Genomic DNA, 22674 nt, shown 5'->3' on the forward strand with positions numbered 1-22674 from the left:
AGGGGGGGCGGGAAGGAGGGAGGAGGGGGGCGGGAAGGAGGGAGCTGGGAAGGAGGGAGGGAGGAGGGGGGGTGGGAAGGAGGGAGGAGGGGGGGCGGGCACTTGACCCCAGAGTTTTATAAAAAAAAAAAAACTAGCAGCGCAAATCCAGTTCTGCCGCCCTCTCTTCTGCCGCTAGTAGCGTCCCTGGCCACACTGCAGGGGCCCCCCAGAGCTGCACCGGTTGAACCGGCGGTATGTCCGCCCATGAACATGGTGTCGGCCGGTGCCTCTGATCTGCCGGGGGGAGGGCCCCTGACCAGCCCGGGCCCCGTCGCAATGGCGACCGCTGCGACCGCGGTAGTTACGCCACTGGCGGAAACGTCACTGACTGAGAAGTTTCCATGTAGGGTCTGCACTGCGGATATCATTCACTGAGGCCCCTGATCATGTGACCCCTGACTCCTCCCCTCCTGTGACCTCATCACAGGTCCTGTGTGCACAGAGCAGCCGTATATGTGGAGTGCGGCTCTGCAGGTGGAGGTAGGTGCTGGAGATTCTCCATCAGTGGGGGGGACATTAACCCCTTCAGCACGAAGATGCTTTTGGGGTCTCTGTGTGGTGTGAACAGTGACGTAACAGCTGTAGACAGAATTCGGCTTCGCTGGTTCCCAAGTCCTCAGACACCTGCAGGATGAGAGGACAGAAGCCCAGAGAAGTTCTCCCACAATGCGATGATTCCTCTCCTGGCTCCAGCACCATAATGTAGATACTAGTGATGAGTGAGCGCGCTCGGCATTGATCGAGTATCGTGTGCTTTGGCGCTATGCTCAAGAACCCACCCGTATGTTTCACGGCTGTTAGACAATAAACATAGTTACATGGGCTGAATAACGACCTAGTTCCATCAAGTTCAACCTCTCTCCACCAATTGTTCATTTTGTCACTAATTTACCTATAACCCACAGTGTTACTTGTTCTGAGGAAATCATCCAGCCAGTTTATAAAAGCTGTTATAGTGTCTGCCGTGCTGGGTGCATTACTACATTTATCAATATTAAACCTCATTTGATCTTATCCAGATAATTTTTTTAATATTGAAATATCAAGGTCAGATTTTAACCCCTTCACGACCTTGCCCTTTTCCGTTTTTGCGTTCTCGTTTTTCACTCCCCTCCTTCCCAGAGCCATAACTTTTTTATTTTTCCGTCAATATGGCCATGTGAGGGCTTGTTTTTTGCGGGACGAGTTGTACTTTTGAACGACATAATTGGTTTTAGCATGTCATGTACTAGAAAACAGGAAAAAAATTCCAAGTGCGGTGAAATTGCAAAAAAAGTGCAATCCCACACTTGTTCTTTGCTTGGCTTTTCTGCTAGGTTCACTAAATGCTAAAAATGACCTGCCATTGTGATTCTACAGGTCATTACGAGTTCATAGACACCAAACATGTCTAGGTTACTTTTTATCTAAGTGGTAAAAAAAATTCCAAACTTTGCTAAAAAAAAAATTGCGCAATTTTCCAATACCCGTAGCGTCTCCATTTTCTGTGATCTGGGGTCAGGTGAGGGCTTATTTTTTGCGTGCTGAGCTGACCTTTTTAATGATACCATTTTGGTTCAGATACATTCTTTTGATCGCCCGTTATTGCATTTTAATGCAATGTCGCGGCGACCAAAAAAACCTAATTCTGGCGTTTCAAATTTTTTTCTCATTACGCTGTTTAGCGATCAGGTTAATCCTTTTTTTTATTGATAGATTGGGCGATTCTGAACGCGGCGATATCAAATATGTGTAGGTTTGATTTTTTTATTGTTTTATTTTGAATTGGGCAAAAGGGGGGTGATTTAAACTTTTTTATATATATTTTTTTCATGTTTTTTTAAACTTTTTTTTTTTTTTACTTTTGCCATGCTTCAATAGCTTCATGGGAGGCTAGAAGCAGGCACAGCACGATTGGCTCTGCTACATAGCAGTGATCATCAGATCACTCCTATGTAGCTGATTTACAGGCTTTCTATGAGTGCCGACCACAGGGTGGCGCTCACAGCAAGCCGACATCAGTAACCATAGAGGTCTCAAGGTGACCTCTGGTTACCAGGCCGATACATCGCTGACCCCCGATCATGTGACGGGGTCGTTGATGCGCTCATTTCCAGCCTGATGGCCGGAAGCAACAGTTACATGCCGCTGTCAGCATTTGACAGCGACATTTAACTGGTTAATAGTGGCGGGTAGTGTTGAGCATTCCAATACCGCAAGTATCGGGTATCGGCCGATATTTGCGGTATCGGAATTCCGATACCGATTTCCGATATTTACCGCATATCGGATACCGGAATCGGAAGTTCCCAGAATTCAAACTGCACGCAGCAGCCAATGAGGAATGAATGAAAGTGTGGGCACATCCTGTTTAGCATGGTGGGCATGTAACTACTGGCAAGGCTGTGATTGGCTGCTGAAATGATGTCATGATGCACTATAAAAAACGCTTGCCGCCATTTTGCGCTCACTCTGCTGTGATTTCAGTTAGGGACAGGATGCTGTGTTCTGACTGAGGGCCAGTTGAGATAGTGAATTGCTTCATTGCGCTTTTCCCAGGCTAATTTAGCAACCGCTGTGTGTTCACCTTGCTCTTGCCTTGCAGGGCTGTTTTAACAGCATTCTGCAAGGTCTCTCTTGTGTGTGTGTGCAGCTCACTCTGTAGTCTGTGTGCAGCCTTAGCCGGTTGTATTCAGCTCAGGGGGGTTCACACTGCCTCATACAGTTCTATCCATTGTCCTTCTTTGCTAATAGTGCAGCCTGCTGCACATTTTTTTTTCAAATTTCCTATTAGTGGCTTTCCACCCGTCTCCAGCTAAATTGTGGAAAAACACTACATAGGATAACATAGAGGAGGGTTTTTGGGCCTTGCAGCGCCGTTTACAGCTGTCTGCACGGTCTCCGTGTGAGTGCAGCTCGCCCTGTAGTCTGTGTGCAGCCACAGCCGGTTGTATTCAGCTCAGGGTTCGTCACTGTCTCATACCGTAAAAAAACTTGTCCTTTTTTGCTTATAGTGCAGCCTGCTGCACATTTTTTCTCAAATTTCCTATTAGTGGCTTTCCACCCGTCTCCAGCTAAATTGTGGAAAAACACTACATAGGATAACCTAGAGGAGTATTTTTGGGCCTTGCAGCGCCGTTTACGGCTGTCTGCACGGTCTCCGTGTGAGTGCAGATCGCCCTGTAGTCTGTGTGCAGCCACAGCCGGTTGTATTCAGCTCAGGGTTCGTCACTGTTTCATACCGTAAAAAAGCTTGTCCTTTTTTACTAATAGTGCAGCCTGCTGCACATTTTTTCTCAAATTTCCTATTAGTGGCTTTCCACCCGTCTCCAGCTAAATTGTGGAAAAACACTACATAGGATAACCTAGAGGAGTGTTTTTGGGCCTTGAAGCGCCGTTTACGGCTGTCTGCACGGTCTCCGTGTGAGCGAAACTCGCTCTGTAGTCCGATCTGCCCCCCAAAAAAGTAAAGTTCACCAAACACCACTTAACAGTTGTGTAGGCCACATTAACTAATAATGAAGTCTAGTCCACACTTTAGAAAATTAGTGTTTCTTATACCTGTTAGGAGGAACATTTCAGGAATAAGCACACTAAGGCCTTAGTACTTTTCTGCTTATCTTTATCTGTCAACCAAGATGAAGAGGGCAGGGAGTAAGGCACGTGGGCGCGGAGCAGGGAGAGGAGCAGGTAAAGGACGTGGGGATTCTGTGCCTGCTGCGGGCACCGGTGACTCATCATCACCCAGTTTCAGCAGGGAACAGTCCTTCATGCGCAGCTTTGTAGGAGAGCGCCGTGCACCGCTGCTGCGTGAAGATCAAATTGAAGCCGTTGTCGGATGGATGGCAGCTAACGCATCGGCATCGACTTCAATTAGTGCCACATCCTCTCAGGCACAGACCACTGGAGACCAGCCATCTGTCTCTTCACCACCTGCCAAATTGCCCAGGCAGTCAGAGAGCCCAGGACAGGAGCCGTCTCTACTTCTGTTCTCTGAATCTCTTGACTTGGAAACAGGGGGCCAGCCAAGCAGCATCGGAGAAATGGAAGAAGAGGCAGTGTGCAGTGATGCCCAACAGCTTTGTCTCTCTGACTCTGAAGATGTGGGTGGGCCAGTGCCTCTGGTGACCACAACGCAGTACGCATCTGATGATGAAACTCAGGTGCCGCTTTCTGGTGCGTACTGTGCTGCCGAGACTACCCAGGAGGAGCAGTTGGTGGCAGAGGGTAGTGGAGATGATAAGGTCCTTGACCCATCGTGGCATGAGGTACAGGAAAGTGGTGGGAGAAGATCTGAGGAAGAGATTCCCCGAACGGGCCAAAGAGGGAGGGGGAAGACTGCGGAGCCTGTAGGCTCCACTTTGGCACCCGTTAGGAGCATGTCTCTTCCAAAAGCCAAAAAGGGCGCTGCCAAGACTTGCAGTGCCTGGTCCTTTTTTGACACAGTTGCAGATGACATTTGTTTTGTCAACTGCAAGCTGTGTCATCAGAAAGTCAAAAGAGGGAAAAGTGTCAGCAACCTCAATACCACAAATATGTGGAAACATGTGCGGACCAGGCACGCGGTGGAGTTACAAAAACACACTGAAGACCTAGGCCAACCAACAGCGGCAGCTACCACCTCTTCAGCTCGTGTTGCCTCTTCCTCCAGCTCACACACAGCTGGTTCGGCTTCCTCCCAGGATCGCCATGGAAGAACCTCTGGCACTGTTGTCCAGAGACCTAGTGTAATTCCACCCACAGCACCACGTTCCCAGTCATCCTCACACTCCCAGCCTAGTCTACAGCCATTGGTAGTACAGGCATGGGAGAAAAGGCGGCCATTCTCGGCAAACCACCCCCGAGCACAGGTTCTGAATGCAGGCATTGCCAAACTTCTGTCACTGGAAATGCTCTCATTCAGGCTGGTGGAGACTGACAGCTTCCGTGACTTGATGGCATTGGCAGTCCCACAGTACAAGGTGCCCAGTCACTTTTATTTCAGCAGGCAAGCCGTCCCTGCCCTGCACAAGCATGTGGAGGGACACATAAAACACGCGCTACTGAACGCCGTCAGTAGCAAGGTCCACCTCACCACCGATGCGTGGACCAGTCAACATGGACAGGGGCGATACCTTTCCCTCACTGCCCATTGGGTTAATGTTGTTGAGCCGGGTACAGATCGTGCGAGTGGCGCAGGATGTGTCCTGCCCACTCCAAGGATTGCAGGAATCCAGTCTGTACGCATTGACTCCTCCTCATACACAAGTTCCTCAGAATCATCGCTGCAGGAGCCGTCACAGTCCACCTCCACATGGGCCCGTGAACGTTTACCTGTTACGACTGACATGAGCACAGCAGTGGCCAAACGTCAACAGGCCGTCTTGAAATTAGTTTTTTGGGGGGAATCGAAGCCACACAGCGCAGGAGCTCTGGAATGCCATCAAGCAGGAGAGCGATGTGTGGTTTGTGCCAGCGAATCTCCAGCCAGGCATGGTAGTGTGTGACAATGGACGAAATCTGGTGGCAGCTTTGGCCCTTGGCAACCTCACTCACATCCCATGTCTGGCACATGTGCTCAATTTGGTTGTGCAGAGTTTTCTGAGGGACTATCTGGATCTTGATGCACTGCTGCACAAGGCCCGCCTAGAGTGTGCTCACTTGTGGCGTTCCAGCTTGGCAAGATCCCGCATTGCTGCTCTGCAGCGCCGATTCCGCCTTCCGGAACATCGCATCATATGTGACCTACCTACCAGGTGGAATTCCACGTTACATATGTTGGAGCGGTTGTGTGAGAAGCAGCAAGCAGTAATGGAGTACCAGCTGCATCAGGCGCAAAGAAGTCGCAGTCAGCGCCGTTCAGACTTCACAACCACAGAGTGGGCCACTATGAAGGACGTCTGCCAGGTTTTGCGTCCTTTCGATTATTCCACGCGGATGGCAAGTGCAGATGATGCACTAGTCAGCATGACTGTCCCCCTTATCTGCCTGCTACAACAAACACTGCAAGCGTTAAGGGATGATGTTGCGGAAGAGGTGGAGGATGAGGAGTCACCATTTCCATCAGCTTCTGGACAGTCAGCGCCACGTGGTTCCTCACAAAGGGGTAGGCAGGGGACACTTTGTGAGGAGGATGAGGAGGAGTCAATGGAAGAGGAAGAGCTCCGTCCAGAGGAGGGAGTTACACAATTGTCCAGTGGTCAGTGTGTACAGCGAGGGTGGGGTGATGAACAGCGGGCAGAGATCATGTCTCAAGCAGGGGACAGCGTTTCTGGGCCAGTTGGCAGTCTGCAGCACATGGTTGATTTCATGTTGCAGTGCCTGAGAGACGACCGCTGCATCGACAACATTCTCAACATGCCTGATTATTGGGTGCACACCCTCCTCGATCCTCGCTACCGTGACAACGTCCAAAACCTCATCCCAGTGTTGACCCGGGAGCGTAAAATGCGGGAGTACCACGACACACTGGTGAATTCCATCATCTTCTCCAGTCCAACTGAGAGGAGTGCTGCTAGTGCTTTACAAAGCAGCTCAGTGCGTCGAGGCAGTTGAGGAGGCTCTGCACAAAGAGGGAGCAGAAGCAGTGCCTCTGCCCAAGGCAAGACCAGTATGGCCCAACTGTGGAAAACTTTTGTGTGCCCGCCCCAAATGTCTACACCATCACCGGCGGCTCCAGTCAGCAGGAGGCAACGGTTCCGTCAGATGGTGACAGACTACATGTCTTGCTCTCTTACTGTACTCCCAGACGGCTCTTCCCTAGGGCCGGCGTCAGCACCCGGCAGAGCGGGCAAATGCCGGGGCCCTGGGGAGAGAGGGGGGCCCACTAATGCTGTCATAGATACAGCTGGGAGAGCAGAGCAGGAGATAACATGCTCTCTCCCCCCACAAAGTCACTGCTGGCTGCGTTCTCTTAACCCCTATGTGCCAGCTCTGACACAAGCATCTTCTCACTCAGTCAGTGCAGCCAGGCAGGCACACATAGGGGTTAACAGAAGGCAGCCAGTGTGACATTGTGGGCGGAGAGAGCACGTTCTCTGCTCTCCCCCCTGGGTGGCTGCAGACAGTGCTGAAGTTTATCAGGCAGATTCTGGAGCAGCTCCGTCCTAGCAGTGCCTGAGTGAGTGCTATGGTATCCAGCAGTGGTTGCAGTTGTGGCTCAGTCTGCTGCTGTCTGTCTCCGCTGCCTAAAAGTGTGGGTGATGTCTGGAGGAGCAGCTGGTGGGGTGCAGCCAGCAGCCTCCCAACTCACCCAGAATACATGCATGCTGCACCAAACCTGCACCAGTGGGGTAGGAAGAAGCTTAACCCCTTCCCATCTGTATGAAGGTTATTGCTGAACCTTAAAGATAACAATCCGACCCGCATAAATGGGGTTAACCAGATGCCAGGAGGAAGGGGAGCTGCTGCCATGGATAAATCTGAGCTGTGGGCTGTAGGTTGGGGCCCCGTGGCCCCAGGCTGGTGACTGGAGGGACTCTGCCCAGTGCTGGCATGTAGGTGATTTCTGCTCCGGAGTCTCAGCTTCTCTCCTCCACATCACACTGTGCAGTCACAGCGACATTGGTTGTCTCTGTCCAGGTCCCAGCAGCTGCCACTGCTCCCACCAAGGACATGGCATCACTTAACCCTTCCCCTGCAGCCACCGGCAACAAATCCACATTATTCCTTGATTAAATCAGGTTCCAACCCAATAGAGGAGCAGACATTTCCTGCTGCCATTAGGGTCCGGGACGGGGTGACATTGGCTGCCCTGCTACTCTGTAGTGGGGGGTGACAAGTGTAACATGGGGTAACGATGACAGAGAAATGCACAGGATAATAGTGAGAGCGACAGAGGGCAGTGTATGGTATGGAGCAGTCAGGGGGTGGGCTGCAGGATCCCCCCATACTGTACATGACTACTCAGGACAGGGAGGCGTTTAATGAGCTTCTAATGACAGGGCACTAATTGGGTCATTAGGGTTTGTGGAAAGGATTCAGCATCAGGTCCCTCATTAATGCCCGAGCCGCCTGTTACTTTGTAGCACAGATCTGTCGGGGCCGCAAAACCAAACAACATTGTTTATGTAGAAAAGTCTTTGTTTCATAGAAAAACTCAAAACAGAAAAGCACCTCTCCTGTATATATACACTGCACAGCACCTTTCCTCCTGTATATATACGCTGCAGAATCTACAATAGCTGTCACTCATGTAAGAAGTGAAATCTGGCATTGTACTATACATTTCTCTGCCGTATCTGTGCATCATAAATCGGGGTATGTGTTAAAGGGGGGGGGGGGGGGGCCCACTGAGACTCTTTCGCCCGGGGCCCTCGAAAACCTGGAGCCGGCCCTGCTCTTCCCCGTTCAAGTTTTGGGTCTCTAAGCTGGATACATGGCCAGAGCTAAGCCAGTATGCATTGGAGGTGCTGGCTTGCCCTGCGGCTAGTGTCTTATCGGAACGTTAGTGCCGCAGGTGGTGTACTAACAGACCGTCGCATGCGACTATCCTCCGATAACGTTGACCGGCTTACTTTTCTGAAAATGAACCAGGCCTGGATCTCGCAGGAATTTGCCACTCCTCTGCCTGATTAAGTAATTGGGTGTCATCCATGTCTCCTGATGTGTTCATCTTTCTACCACCTGAACTGCAATTCCTGGGCTCCAACACCACCAGTTGCGGCTCAGAAGTGCAGGCTGCACAGTCAAAACATACGACCCAGTGTTATTGGGTTTCAGTAACGTCAGCTGATCCCCAGCTGTGTAGCTGGCAATGTGTCCTGCGACTGCCACGCTGACACAACAACCTAAATGTAAGAGAACCTGTCCCCCCCCCCCCGGCGTTTGTTACTGAAAGAGCCACCTTGTGCAGCAGTAATGCTGCACAAGGAAAAGGTAGCTCTTTTAGTTTAGCTCCTTGCACACGCAGAACTTAACACTTATAAAATGTGTTCACTGATACCGTTATACCGTCCCGGAGGTGGGACTTTCCTTCGTAATGTGACGCAGCACAGCCGTCATTCCTACCCCCTTGGTGCCGTGCGTCGCCTCCTCAGCATTGTTTTAAGCTGTCACGGACCCTGCGCTGTTCTGTTATCCCTTGGCCATGCCCAATTTGCGCTGCCTGTCTTCTGACATAATTTGGTGTCAGGCTGGCTGCGCCTGTGCGGCCGCGCTGCCCGAGATCCCGCCTCGCAGTGTCTTCTGATTTAATCCCACTGCGGGCCTGGGATCCATGGGCATGCGCAGTGCATATCTTCATCTCAGGCTCTCACTCATCTCCCTCCGCCTTCTTCAGACTGTGCGCCGTCAGCTGATCCCTAATAGCATGCCACGGCCGTGACGCCGCACAGTCTGAAGAAGAGGGAAGGAGGGGAGTGAGAGGCGAGGATATGCACTGCGCATGGCCATGGATCCCAGGCCCGCAGTGGGATTACATTAGACGACACTGCGAGGTGGGATCTCGGGCAGCGTGGACGCACAGGCACTGACAGCCTGACACCTAAATGATGTCAGAAGACGGGCACCGCTAAGTGTGCATGGCCAAGGGATAACATAACAGCGCAGGCTCTGTGACAGCTTAAAACAACGCTGATGAGGCGGCGCACGGCACCAAGGGGATAGGAATGACGGCTGTGCTGCGTCCCATTACGAAGGAAATTCCCACCTCCGGGACGGTTTTACGGTATCAGGGGACACATTTTATAAGTGTTTACTTCTGTGTTTGCAAGGAGCATAATTAAAAGAGCAACCTTTTCCTTTTGCATCCTTAGTGCTGCACAAGATGGCTCTTTCAGCTACAAACGCCTTGAGGGGGTGGTTAAAGGTTCCCTTTCAATTTGCTACAATCAGGCTTCGGCCTTCACTCTGTTCCTCTGCTACTCGTGCTGTCCCTGGGCTCTAACACCGCCAGTTGGTGCCTGGAAGTGCTGTCTGCACAGTCAACAGTCGCTCCTCTGTTATTGGGGTTCAGTAATGTCAGCTGATCCCCAGCTGTGTGTGCGGCAATACCTCCAATCTGTTCCTCCTGCTGTCCCTGGGCTCGAACACTGCCAGTTGGTGCCTGGAAGTGCTGTCTGCACAGTCAACAGTCGCTCCTCTGTTATTGGGGTTCAGTAACGTCAGCTGATCCCCAGCTGTGTATCCGGCAACGTGTCATGCGACCGCCACGCTGGCACACTAACAGACATTTACATGCCTACAGTGCAGGCTTTGGCCTAAACTCTGCTCCTCCTGCTGTCCCTGGGCTCCAACACTGCTGGTTGATGCCCGGAAGTGCTGGTTGCACAGACCCAAACACCTCACCATTGTGTTAGTGGGGTTCAGTCACGCCTGCTGCTCCCCTGCTGTGTATCCGGCAACGTGTCATGCGACCGCCATGCTGGCACAACTAAAATGTAAGGGAACCTGTCCCCCCCCCCCCCCCCACCCCCCAGGCGTTTGTTACTGAAAGAGCCACCTTGTGCAGCACTAATACTGCACAAGGAAAAGGTGGCTCTTTAAATTATGCTCCATGCAAATGATGAACTACACACTCATGTAATGTGTCCCCTCACACTGTCAAACTGTCCCGGAGGTGGGACTTTCCTTTGTAATGTGACGCAGCACAGCCATCATTCCTACCCCCTTGGCTCCGTGCGCCGCCTCCTTAGCGTTGTTTGATTCTGTCACGGACCCTGCACTGTTATGTTATCCCTTGGCCATGCACAGTTTGCGCTGCCCGTCCTCTGACATCATTTGTTGTCGGCCTGGCTGCGCCTGTGCGTCCACGCTGCCCGAAATCCCACCTCGCAGTGTCGTCTAATGTGATCCCACAGTGGGCCTGGGATCCATGGCCATGCGCAGTGCATATACTCGCCTCTCACTCCCCTCCTTCCGGCTTCTTCAGACTAGGCGGCGTCAGCTGATCCCTAATAGCATGCCACGGCCGTGACGGCGCACAGTCTGAAGAAGCAGGAAGGAGGGGAGTGTGAGGCGAGGATATGCACTGCGCATGCCCATGTATCCCAGGCCGGCAGTGGGATTACATTAGACGACACTGCGAGGTTGGATCTTGGGCAGCGTGGACGCACAGGCACTGCCAGCCTGACACCTAAATGATGTCAGAATATGGGCAGCGCTAAGTATGCATGGCCAAGGGATAACATTACAGCGCGGGCTCCGTGACAAAATCCAACAACGCTGAGGAGGCGGCGCACGGCACCAAGGGGGTTGGAATGACGGCTGTGCTGTGTCACATTACAAAGGAAAGTCCCACCTCTGGGACGGTTTAACAATGTGAGGGGACATATTACATGAGTGTGTACTTCAGCGTTTGCAAGGAGCATAATTTAAAGAGCCACCTTTTTCCTTTTGCAGTATTACTGCTGTACAAGATGGCTCTTTCAGCAACAAACGCCGGGGGGGGGGGGGTTAAAGGTTCCCTTTCTACTTGCTCCGGTGCAGGCTTCGGCCTACAACTCTGCTCCTACTGCAGACCCTGGGCTCTAACACCGCCAGTTGTTGCCCGGAAGTGCTAGCTGCACAGAGAAAAACACCCGCCAATGTGTCAGTGGGGTTCAGCAACGCCAGCTGTTCCCCTGCTGTGTAGCTGTGTATTTTGATTACGAGGGTGTGATTGATGGGCATGTGCAGTGCATATCTTCGCCTGTCTTCACTCATCTCCTTCCGCCTTCTTCAGACTGTGCGGCCTCATGGCCGCGGCATGCGATAAGGGATCAGCGGAGGCCGCCCATTCTGAAGCAAGTGTAAGGACATGTGTGAGCGGCGAACATATTTACTGCACAAGGCCATGAATCCAAGGCCCGCAGTGTGAATTTTTGAAAAGACACTGCGGGTCTGGGATTCATGGGCATCGCTAACCGCACCGGCCAACATGAAATGAGGTCAGAAGACGGGCAGCGCTAACAGGGCATTGCCAAGGGATAACACAAGAGCGCAGACTCCTGTACAGCAAATAAGGACGCTTAGGAGTCTGCGCCCAGCACCTAGGTGTAAATTTTGACACCTGTAGTGCATCTCCTTAAAAAGGCAAGTCACGCCTCCAATAGAGTTTGACTGTATAATGGGCTAAATTGTATACGTGTTTCATTCTGCGTGTGCAAGGAGCATAATTTTAAGAGCAACCTTTTACTTTACTGCTGCACAAGGTGTGGCTCTTCTAGATTGTAACACCTGAGGGGGGGTTAAAGGTTACCTTTGAAATTGGTTCAATTAGGCTTCAGCCTACACTCTGCTCCTCCTGCAGACCCTGGGCTCTATCACTACCAGTTGGTGCCTGGAAGTGCTGGCTGCACAGAGAAAAACACCCGCCATTGTGTCAGTGGGGTTCAGCAACGCCAGCTGTTCCCTTGCTGTGTAGCCCGGCAACATGTCCAGCACAAGCCACACTGGCACAACAGACCTAAAGCTGCCACCAGTGCAGGCTTCGGCCTACACTCTGCTCCTCTCCTCCTCCTGCTGACCCTGGGCTCTAACACCGCCAGTTGGTGCCCGGAAGTGCTAGCTGCACAGAGAAAAACACCCCCCATTGTGTCAGTGGGGTTCAGCAACGCCAGCTGTTCCCCTGCTGTGTAGCCAGCAACGTGTCCTGCAAACGCAACGCAGACACAAAGCTGCCTCCAGTGCAGGCTTCGGCATACACTCTGCTCCCCCTGCTTACCCTTTGCTCCAACACCGCTAGTTGGGGCTCTTAGTAACCGTGTTCCAGCACCGTCAGCTGGTCCTCGGTCGTGCCATTGGCTCTTGCACAGTTGGCCAATGCATCCGGGTTCCAGTACCGTCAGCTGGTGCTCGGCAGTGTCTTTGTCACGGGTACTCCCTCGTGCCCAGCCTGGGTCCAGCACCGTCAGCTGGTTCCGGGTAGTGTCAAGGTCACTTACACGCCTATACGTTGTCCCGTCGTGTTGCGGTCGGGTTAGCCAACTCCATGGTGCCTCCAGTTTAGGAGCTTCTTATGTGGGCTGTGGGAATTGGCAATCAAGGCTGGTTCTGTAGTGCCAGTAGGCCAAGCTCCCCCTGTAGGACTGTTGGTGTTCGGTAACTGCGGCAGCCTCACGGCCTGGCTGTTCTTTCCTCTCCTGTGGACCTTCTGGTCCACATCCTGGTTCCAGCACCATCAGCTGGTTCCGGGCAGAGCCTTTGGCTTAGGTGCCTCCTTCTGGGTATCAGAGTTCCGCCAACGCCAGGCGGTCCTTGGTAGTGCTTTTAAGCGCAGGTACCTCCTGCTTAGTAACCGTGTTCCAGCACCATCAGCTGGTCCTCGGTCGTGCCATTGGCTCTTGCACAGTTGGCCATCGCATCCGGGTTCCAGTACCGTCAGCTGGTTCTCGGCAGTGTCTTTTGCTCCTGTACCTTCTGCTCCCCATCCTGGTTCCAGTACCGTCAGCTTTGTTCCGGGCAGAGCCTTTGGCTTAGGTGCCTCCTTCTGGGTATCCGAGTTCCGCCAACGTCAGGCGGTCCTTGGTAGTGCTTTTTAGCACGGGTACCTCCTGCTTAGTAACCGGGTTCCAGTAACGTCAGCTGGTCCTCGGTAGTTCCATTGGCTCTTGGACCTTCGGGTAGCCATCCGAGTTCCAGTTCCATCAGCTGGTTCTCGGCATTTTCTCAGCCTTCTTGTACCTTCTGCTACATTTCCAAGTTCAAGACCCTAAAGACGACGACCCTGAAGACCACCCCTAAGATGACGACGACACCAGAGACGACAACCACTGAGATGACGATGACCCTGGAGACGACGACCCTGGAGACGACGACCCTGGAGACGACGACATGGAAGACCGAGAAGCAGAAGAACAAGAGGCTGCAGAAAAAAGAGCAGAAGAACATTAAGCATAACACTTAATATCAGAGCAAAATATATTATCTAAATTATATGCAGAAGAAGACTAAGCAGTGTATGGGGGTGAGTCCGTTCCTCCTCGTGGTGCCACTGGATAAAGCCTGATGCTGCAGGCCAAACTGAACGCGGACAAATGTAACTCTTTTGTGACAGGCAGAACGGAAGGTGTAATCTTCAAACTTTTATAGATAACAACTACGGGAATGCCTGTCACAAATGAGAATATGATGAAGAAGTAGAATAGGAAGAATAATAATAGTTGAATAAAATGAATATGAAGAATATAACCAAAAAAAAATAGGTAGAAGATGAAGAAGAAGATGAATAAGGTGAAGAAGAAGTTGATGTCAAAGATGCTGATGATGATGAAGAAGAAGAAAGTGTGGGAAAAGTTAAAAAAAAAGGTGAATGGCGTGGAATAGTGAAACATCAATATCTGACAAAATAAAAAAAAATCTTAACATAGTCAATATCTTTGTAACTCCGAACGTCTTAAAAAAAAAAAATTCCTGCTATTCTATTTGATTGGGCTAAACCTCTATGCCTTTAATGTCTCCGCCACCTCCCCAAATACATCCTGCATTATTCTTAGTTGTTTTCCTTCATGTAGAATGAACCTACAAGGAAAGAAAGTGTTTATTTTAATTCCGATATTTTGGTCCCATTGACTTGCATTGGGATCGGGTATCGGTATCGGCGATATCCGAAATTTTTTGAATATCGGCCGATCCAATCCGATACCGATACTTTCCGATATCGGAAGGTATCGCTCAACAATAGTGGCGGGTGAATCGCGATTTCACCCACAGCTATTGCGGGCACATGTCCGCTGTTCAAAACAGCTAACATGTCCCGACTTTGAGGTGGGCTCTGCGCCGGAGCCCACATCAAAGCAGGGGATCCGACCTCCACAGTAATAGTACAGCGGAGGTCATGAAGAGGTTAATATCCTACATAGTTTGGTGTCGTCAGCAAGTGCAGCGTCCCAGAGTCCTAGTCGCTGCAGTAATGTTATTCTTCCACCAGGGGGAGTGATATTACGTCTGAAGGCAATATAGGAGATCTTCTTGTCAGGTATCACAACCACACAGCACACTTCACACTCCAGGCCGCCAGGGGGAGCTAAGCTTCTATCTATTAGGGCACTCCTCACAGTTAGGTAAAACTGGTGTTTTGGATATGAAGTTAGACAGACAGAACCCGACCAAGCTTGGAGAAGCTGGCTGGAGTGGGTTCCAGCCTGACCCAGACTGCGGTCTGCGGAGAACGAGGGTCCACGGAGCTGCGCCTGCCCCACGTGCGGCAGCATCCTAAGAAAGAGACATTGAAGAGAAGCGTATTGTAGTGAGTGAGAAACAAAGTCATAGCAAAAGGAGAGAAAACCAGAAGGAGTTCTGCCCTGCAAAAGGTTGCCTCCTTCTGAGGCGCAAAGATCCCGGTAGCCAGAACACCGAGGGAGTAAGGATCTCTATGCTTTACTTCAGAGACTGGCAGGACAGTTAATTCTTCGTTGACTGCCCGACCTTTATACACAGGAGGCACGGTGGCAACTTGTGGAGGCCGGGGCGTCTCTAGGGTCCCTACAAAAATCCTCAGGCCATCAGTCATACGTGTTTTGTCCTATCCTATCCATCAGGTGGACAGAGAGAAAGAGACTTAACATCTCCAATAGTTGTGAGGACCTTACCGAGTTGCTCAGCAGGGAGGTACTACAACGCACAGGCGCTAAAGGAAGGCTACTGATTTCCACCTGGATAAGGGGTCTCTGGATTTGACTTTGGACCGGCCGGACTCTGCCTGCCGTGTGGTCTGTACCCTGGACTGTGGATGCTGAAGTCTTCAGTAAAGGTAAAGAGACTGCACCTTTGTGTCCTCGTTATTCACTGCGCCTTCCATCATTCACCATCCACCATCTACACTTTGGGAATCCCTGGGGATACACTTCACCTGTGGGAAGGTATACCATCTAGCTGCCATAAGATCACCCCAGCGGACCCCTAAGCAGCGTCGGTCACCCTGACTGAATACTACAGGTGGCGTCACGAACATTATTTTATATAAACACTCTCCCTTTTATTGGACGCTCCTCAAAGGGCCACGGGCCGGGTCAGGCCACCGTGACATCCCCACCGAGTACCCCATTGCCCTGACGTGGGGGCGCTCCAAATCTTGGCGTCACGAACAGGATATACTTAAGCCTGAAAATCAGGTCATGTGCGCCTAAGAACTCTGCCAAAACTGTGTTGGAACTGTGATTTGCTTAAGGACTGTGTTTTGCTATTTACCGTCCACATTCCCGCCAAGACCGCCGCCATTATAGCACCATGTGGCGTACAGGAGGAGTGGGGCGTGTCATCGTGGGCGTAGCCTGGAAGAACGGCACGAAAGTGGAGACAGACCCTCACAGATACTACTATGTCCGAGAGATATGCCCATCAACTAAGAAGGTCAGCCTCCTGCTCTGGGATGGTGGAGGAAGAAGAAGGAACTGCCCTCCGGACAAGGAGGGGCAAGAATCGCTGGATGCCATTATGCAGAACCTGGTTGGCAACATGGCAGAGGGAGGTGAGCGGACCCCAGAGCATGGAATGGAGCACGAGGACTCTCCCAGCCAGGGCCTGCAAGAACTGCACCCTTCACCGACGACAAATCCGGGCCTCCTGCGGAAGGAAGAGGAAGAACGCACCTGTCAGCTTGTGCACCAGGAGCTGGAAGCTGTGGCCGGGTAAAAGACCTCCATCGGGAGCTTCACCAGACGTCTGTTGGCAGCTTCATCTAGTTCGGAGCAAGAAAGAAGTTCCAGCGCTCCGAAGCCTGAAAGCAAGACCCTGCCGGAAAGCGAGATGCTGCAAACATAGAAGACAACGCCGCAGAACAAGGCCCTGCAACCAGCGTTCCAGACCCCAGCGGAGACGGAGCAGACCGGCACCGGAGGGACCACATCTAAAGCAGGTATGAGGAACAACCCTGCCCCGGTGACCGACCCCACTTTAGCAACTGCTATTGACTCCGTTCCAGTGACTGATCTTGCAGCAGCCGCTACCTCTAGTATAGCAAATGCCTAAACCCATGCTACGCAGACCTCCATCGCTGCGCATGACTTAACAATCCACGAAAGACAAGCCAATGGTGTTTACTTGGCGCCGAGTTGCTCAGCAGAGAGGTACTACAACACACAGGTGCTAGAGGAAGGCTACTGATTTCCACCTGGATAAGGTGTCTCTGGATTTGCCTTCGGACCGGCCGGACTCTGCCTGCCCTGTGGTCTGTACCCTGGACTGTGGATGCTGAAGTCTTCAATAAAGGTAAAGACACTGCACCTTTGTGTCCTCATTATTCACTGCGCCTTCCATCATTCACCATCTACACTCTGGGAAGCCCTGGGGACATACTTCACCTGTGGGAAGGTATACCATCTAGCTGCCATAACATCACCCCAGCAGACCCCTAAGCAGCATCGGTCACCCAGACCGAATACCACAGGTGGCATCACGAACATTGTTTTCTATAAACACTCTCCCTTTTATTGGACGCCCCTCAAAGAGCCACGGACCGGGTCAGGCCACCGTGACATCCCCACCGAGTACCCCATTGCCCTGACGTGGGGGCGCTCAACAAAGACTGACACTTTACTCTCAATCCCATCTGCAAGGTCATTAATGAAGAGGTTAAAAATAATTGGTCCTAGCACAGATCCACTGCTGACTATATCCCAGTTAGCGATAATAACTCTTTGTTTCCTGTGATTTAGCCAATTCCTTACCCATCTGCATATAGTTCCCCCAGTCCTTGCTTCTGTAGCTTTAGTATAAGGCCGTTATGTGGTACAGAATCAAATATCTTTGCAAAGTCCAGATAAATCACAACATTACCAACATCCAGATTTGCACTCACCTCCTCATAGAAATACAACATGTTAGGGTGGTTTCACACTTGCGTTTTTGTCTGCAGCGTTTTTTGCACAAAAAAAGCATGCGTTTTTTTTCTTATATTTAACATTGAAAACGCATGCGTTTTTTGTTGTACGCGTTTGGTCGCGTTTTGAAAAGTTTTTTTGCTGCATGCGTTCTTTTTCAGAAATGCAACTTGTAGTATTTTTGAGAGGCTTTTTTTGACACATAAAAACGCATGCGTTTTCATGCGTTTTTTTGTGTCAAAAAATACATTGGAGTCAATGGAAACGCATGCGTTGTTAAGCACATGCGTTTGTTTGCGTTAAAAACGCATGCGTTTTTATTTTAAAAAAAAACAGAAAACACACTGATATGCCACCCCCCCCCACCACCATAAAGGTGATAAAGGGATCCTAACCCTAACCCTAAAGGGATCCTAACCCTAACCCTAAAGGGATCCTAACCCTATCCCTAACCCTATCCCTAACCCTACCCCTAACCCTAAAGGGATCCTAACCCTAATCCCTTTAGGGTTAGGGTTAGGATCCCTTTAGGGTTAGGGGTAGGGTTAGGGTTAGGATCCCTTTAGGGTTAGGGTTATGATCCCTACCCCTAACCCTACCCCTAACCCTAACCCTAACTATTTCTGTTTATAGTGGGTTTTTTACTTTATTTTGATGATTGGCAGCTGTCACACATTTCTCAGCATGCGTTTAAAAAACGCAAACGCATGAGTAAACGCGTCAAACTGCTGCGTTTTTTTCACCACATGCAAAAACGCATGCGTCAAAAAAATGCAGCGTTTGCACGCGTTTACATGCATTTTTTCACCATGCGTTTTTTTTAAAACGCATGCGTTTTGAAACGCAAGTGTGAAACCAGCCTTAGTTAGACATGACTCATTCTTCATGAATCCATGCTAGTTGTCAGTCTGCAATATATCTCTTCAGGTCATCTCTTCTGATGCCCTAAAAATTTTTGCACACTATTGATGTCAGACTTACCAGACGGTAGTTACCTGGATCCACCTTCTTACCTTTCTTAAATATCGGTACCACATCAGCCATCCTCCAATGTTCAAATTGCTCAGACACGAGTACTTCTTTTCGTGTTTAACTATTATTACAGGTGGTGAACTTGGATTTTTGCCTTGTTGAATGATAACTGAAACAGATGGTTCATTGGTGAATAGGGTTGAGCGAAACGGGTCGGCAATTTTCAGAAGTCGCCGACTTTTGGCAAAGTCGGGTTTCATGAAACCCGACCCGACCCCTGTGTGGGGTCAGTCATGAAGTCGGCGATCTTCTGAATCTGGAATCGGAATTCCGATACCGATTCCCGATATGTTTAAGATATCGGGAATTGGTATCGAAATTCAGATTTAAGTGTAAAATAAAGAATAAAAATAAAAAATATCGCTATACTCACCCTCGGACGCACTCTGGTACTAACCGGGAACCTTCCTTTCTTCGAATCAGCGCTTCCAGGACCTTGCGGTGACGTCACGGTGATGACGCGGCTTGTGATCGGTCGCGCGACCGCCCATTTGACCGCTCGCGTGGCCAATCAGAAGCCGTGACGTCACCGCGACGTCACCGAAGATCCTGGAAGCGCTGATTCTTAGGAAGGAAGGCTGCCGGAAAGAAGCAGGGCGCGTCCGAGGGTGAGTATATACCTAATAGGAATATACTCACCCTCGGACGCACCCTGCTTCTTTCCGGCAGCCTTCCTTCCTTTGAATCAGCGCTTGCAGGACCTTCGGTGACGTCGCGGCTTGTGATTGGTCGCGCGAGCAGTCACATGGGCGGTCGCGTGACCAATCACAAGCCCCGACGTCACCGCAAGGTCCTGGAAGCGCTGATTCGAAGGAAGGAAGGTTCCCGGTTAGTACCAGGGCGCGTCAGAAGGTAAGTTTAGCGATATTTTTTATTTTAATTCTTTATTTTACACTTAAATATGGATCGCAGGGCCTGAAGGAGAGTTTCCTCTCCTTCAGACCCTGGGAACCATTGGAAACCCAATGCACTGCATTGGGTTTCGAGTTTCGGCCGACCCCGACCCCGACTTTTTTATAGGATCGGCCGATTTCACTCGACCCGACTTTTGAAAAAGTCGGGTTTCGTGAAACCCGACCCGATCCTATAAAAGTAAAAGTCGCTCAACACGATTGGTGAACATGGATGAAAAGTGCCTGTTTAATATCTCAGCATTTTCTTTGTCTTCTATAACAATTATCTTGTTAGCGTTTTTAACCCCTTACCGACATCGGACGTACTATACCGTCCGATGTCGGCTCCCCTGCTTTGATGCAGGGCTCCGCGGTGAGCCCGCATCAAAGCCCGTAATAGGCGCGGGCAGAATCGCGATCTGCCCGCACCTATTAACTAGTTAAATGCCGCTGTCAAACGCAGACAGCGGCATTTAACTACCGCTTCAGGCCGGGCGGCCGGAAATGACGTCATCGCCGACCCCCGTCACATGATCGGGGGTCGGCGATGCGTCAGGATGGTAGCCATAGAGGTCCTAGAGACCTCTATGGTTACTGATCACCGGTGGCTGTGAGCGCCACCCTGTGGTCGGCGCTCACAGCACACCTGCATTTCTGCTACATAGCAGCGATCAGCAGATCGCTGCTATGTAGCAGAGGCGATCGAGTTGTGCCTGCTTCTAGCCTCCCATGGAGGCTATTGAAGCACGGCAAAAGTTAAAAAAAAAAGTTTAAAAAAATGTGAAAAAAATAAAAAAAATATAAAAGTTTAAATCACCCCCCTTTCGCCCCAATGAAAATAAATCAATAAAAAAAAATCAAATCTACGCATATTTGGTATCGCCGCGCTCAGAATCGCCCGATCTATCAATTAAAAAAAAGTATTAACCTGATCGCTAAACAGCGTAGCGGGAAAAAAATTCGAAACGCCAGAACTGGATGGACAAATGTCTTTTTTCGGCCTTACTAACTATGTTACTATGTTACTATGTTACTAGAATTAGGTTTTTTTGGTCGCCGCGACATTGCATTAAAATGCAATAACGGGCGATCAAAAGATCGTATCTGCACCGAAATGCTATCATTAAAAACGTCATCTCGGCACGCAAAAAATAAGCCCTCACCCGACCCCAGATCATGAAAAATGGAGACGCTACGAGTTTTGGAAAATGGCGCAATTTTTTTTTTTTAAGCAAAGTTTGGAATTTTTTTTCACCACTTAGATAAAAAATAACCTAGTCATGTTAGGTGTCTATGAACTCGTACTGAACTGGAGAATCATAATGGCAGGTCAGTTTTAGCATTTAGTGAACCTAGCAAAAAAGCTGTGTGGGATTGCACTTTTTTTTGCAATTTCACCGCACTTGGAATTTTTTTCCCGTTTTCTAGTACACGACATGCTAAAACCAATGATGTCGTTCAAAAGTACAACTCGTCCCGCAAAAAATAAGCCCTCACATGGCCAAATTGACGGAAAAATAAAAAAGTTATGGCTCTGGGAAGGAGGGGAGCAAAAAATGAACACGGAAAAACGAAAAATCCCACGGTCATGAAGGGGTTAAGGGGCCGAAGTAATCTTTTTTTTTTTTTTTCTCCTTGGCATTGATTAATATAGAGGCACGGGGGGTCAGCGGGTGCTCTGGTTCACGAGCCGAAACTACATGGACTAGGGATCATCATAACGAACGCACACTCTCCTTTTACCATGGGCGTAATACTACTCAGACAGCACAGAGTGAGGGTAAAACAGTGTGGAAATATTTTATTTAACCACAAAACAGGCAAATAATTCATAGAATAGTCCCAGCAAAATACTCAAAATGGTGCACATTAGAGTCTCACCTTTCCGCTGACTCGCCGGGATAAGAGCAGCTGTTACTTCAGAGCTTCCAGGGCCGACGACCCCACCTGTGGCACGCACACAGAGAGGAGGTAATGACAAGCCTAGGAAGATGAATGAGCGTGTTAATGTGGATATAATCTGTGCTGCTGAATAGATGTAGGTCCAGATGTATTTCACATAAAGAGACGTGGTTTATTCAATGTGTTTCGAAGTCTAAGCGACTAGGATACTGTCTTATTTATACAAAATTTCAAATAATGGCGCCATTGTCATCACCTGACAAACAGACGATGTCAGAGTTCACAGATACAGCACATGACATATTCAAGAATTGATGTATATTTGAGTAAAATATTTAAGCGTTGAAATTTCATGGTATTAACCAAATTTTCCTATTCCATAGTGCAAAGATGAAAAAATAAATATTTGGAAAATGTGGTTAATACCATGAAATTTCAATGTTTAAATATTTGCTCGTCAGGTGATCCCATTGGTGCCGTTATTTGAAATTTTGTATATATAAGGCTGGTTTCACATTTGCGGTTGTGTCCGCAGCGTTTCTACCGCATATATCTGCATGCGTTGTGTATTCCTATATTTAACATTAGGGACGCATGCGTTTTTGATTGTTCGCGTTTTTCCTGCGTTTGACGTCGCATGCGTCGTTTCGTCGTTTGCGACTTGGCGCGGAAATGCAACATGTAGTAATTTTTAGAGGCGTCAATTTGCCGCCTGAAAACGCATGCGGTCGATTGCGCAAGGTTTGCTACAAAAAAACGCATTGCTGTCTATATGAACGCATGCGTTCACAAGCACATGCGTTTGGTTGCGTTCGTGAACGCATGCGTTTCAATTGAAAAAAACATGTCTAAACACTGATAAGCCACCCCCCCCCCACATAGTAGGTGATAAAGGGAGGTAGTGGACATTTGCAGGTCACTACTCAGCAGACACTGAAGCAGAAGAGACACAGGCTACATCTTGGAGGAAAACAAGACACTGAACAATGTGAGTATATCCTAGCCAATGCCTTTATTTTCTATTTTCTGTCTCTACATGTCCTAATTTCTTGCATTTTTTTCTTTCTACATGCATCAGAATGTCTTCTTCGTCTGATGAGGAGCAACGC

General features: G+C 49.8%; 1 protein-coding gene across 1 annotated transcript in view; it reads left to right on the forward strand.

Moving 5' to 3' along the window:
* The first annotated feature begins 468 nt into the window (after nt 1-468).
* The window catches only part of LOC138663439 (oocyte zinc finger protein XlCOF22-like), a 47532-nt gene continuing 25326 nt past the window's right edge, over nt 469-22674 (forward strand). Inside the window, exon 1 of the mRNA XM_069749648.1 lies at nt 469-522. Coding sequence (XP_069605749.1) covers nt 496-522 — 27 coding nt within the window. The 5' untranslated portion in view covers nt 469-495. The remainder of the gene's footprint in view (nt 523-22674) is intronic.

Source organism: Ranitomeya imitator, chromosome 2, assembly GCF_032444005.1.
Source record: "Ranitomeya imitator isolate aRanImi1 chromosome 2, aRanImi1.pri, whole genome shotgun sequence".
Classification (NCBI taxonomy): Eukaryota; Metazoa; Chordata; class Amphibia; order Anura; family Dendrobatidae; genus Ranitomeya; species Ranitomeya imitator.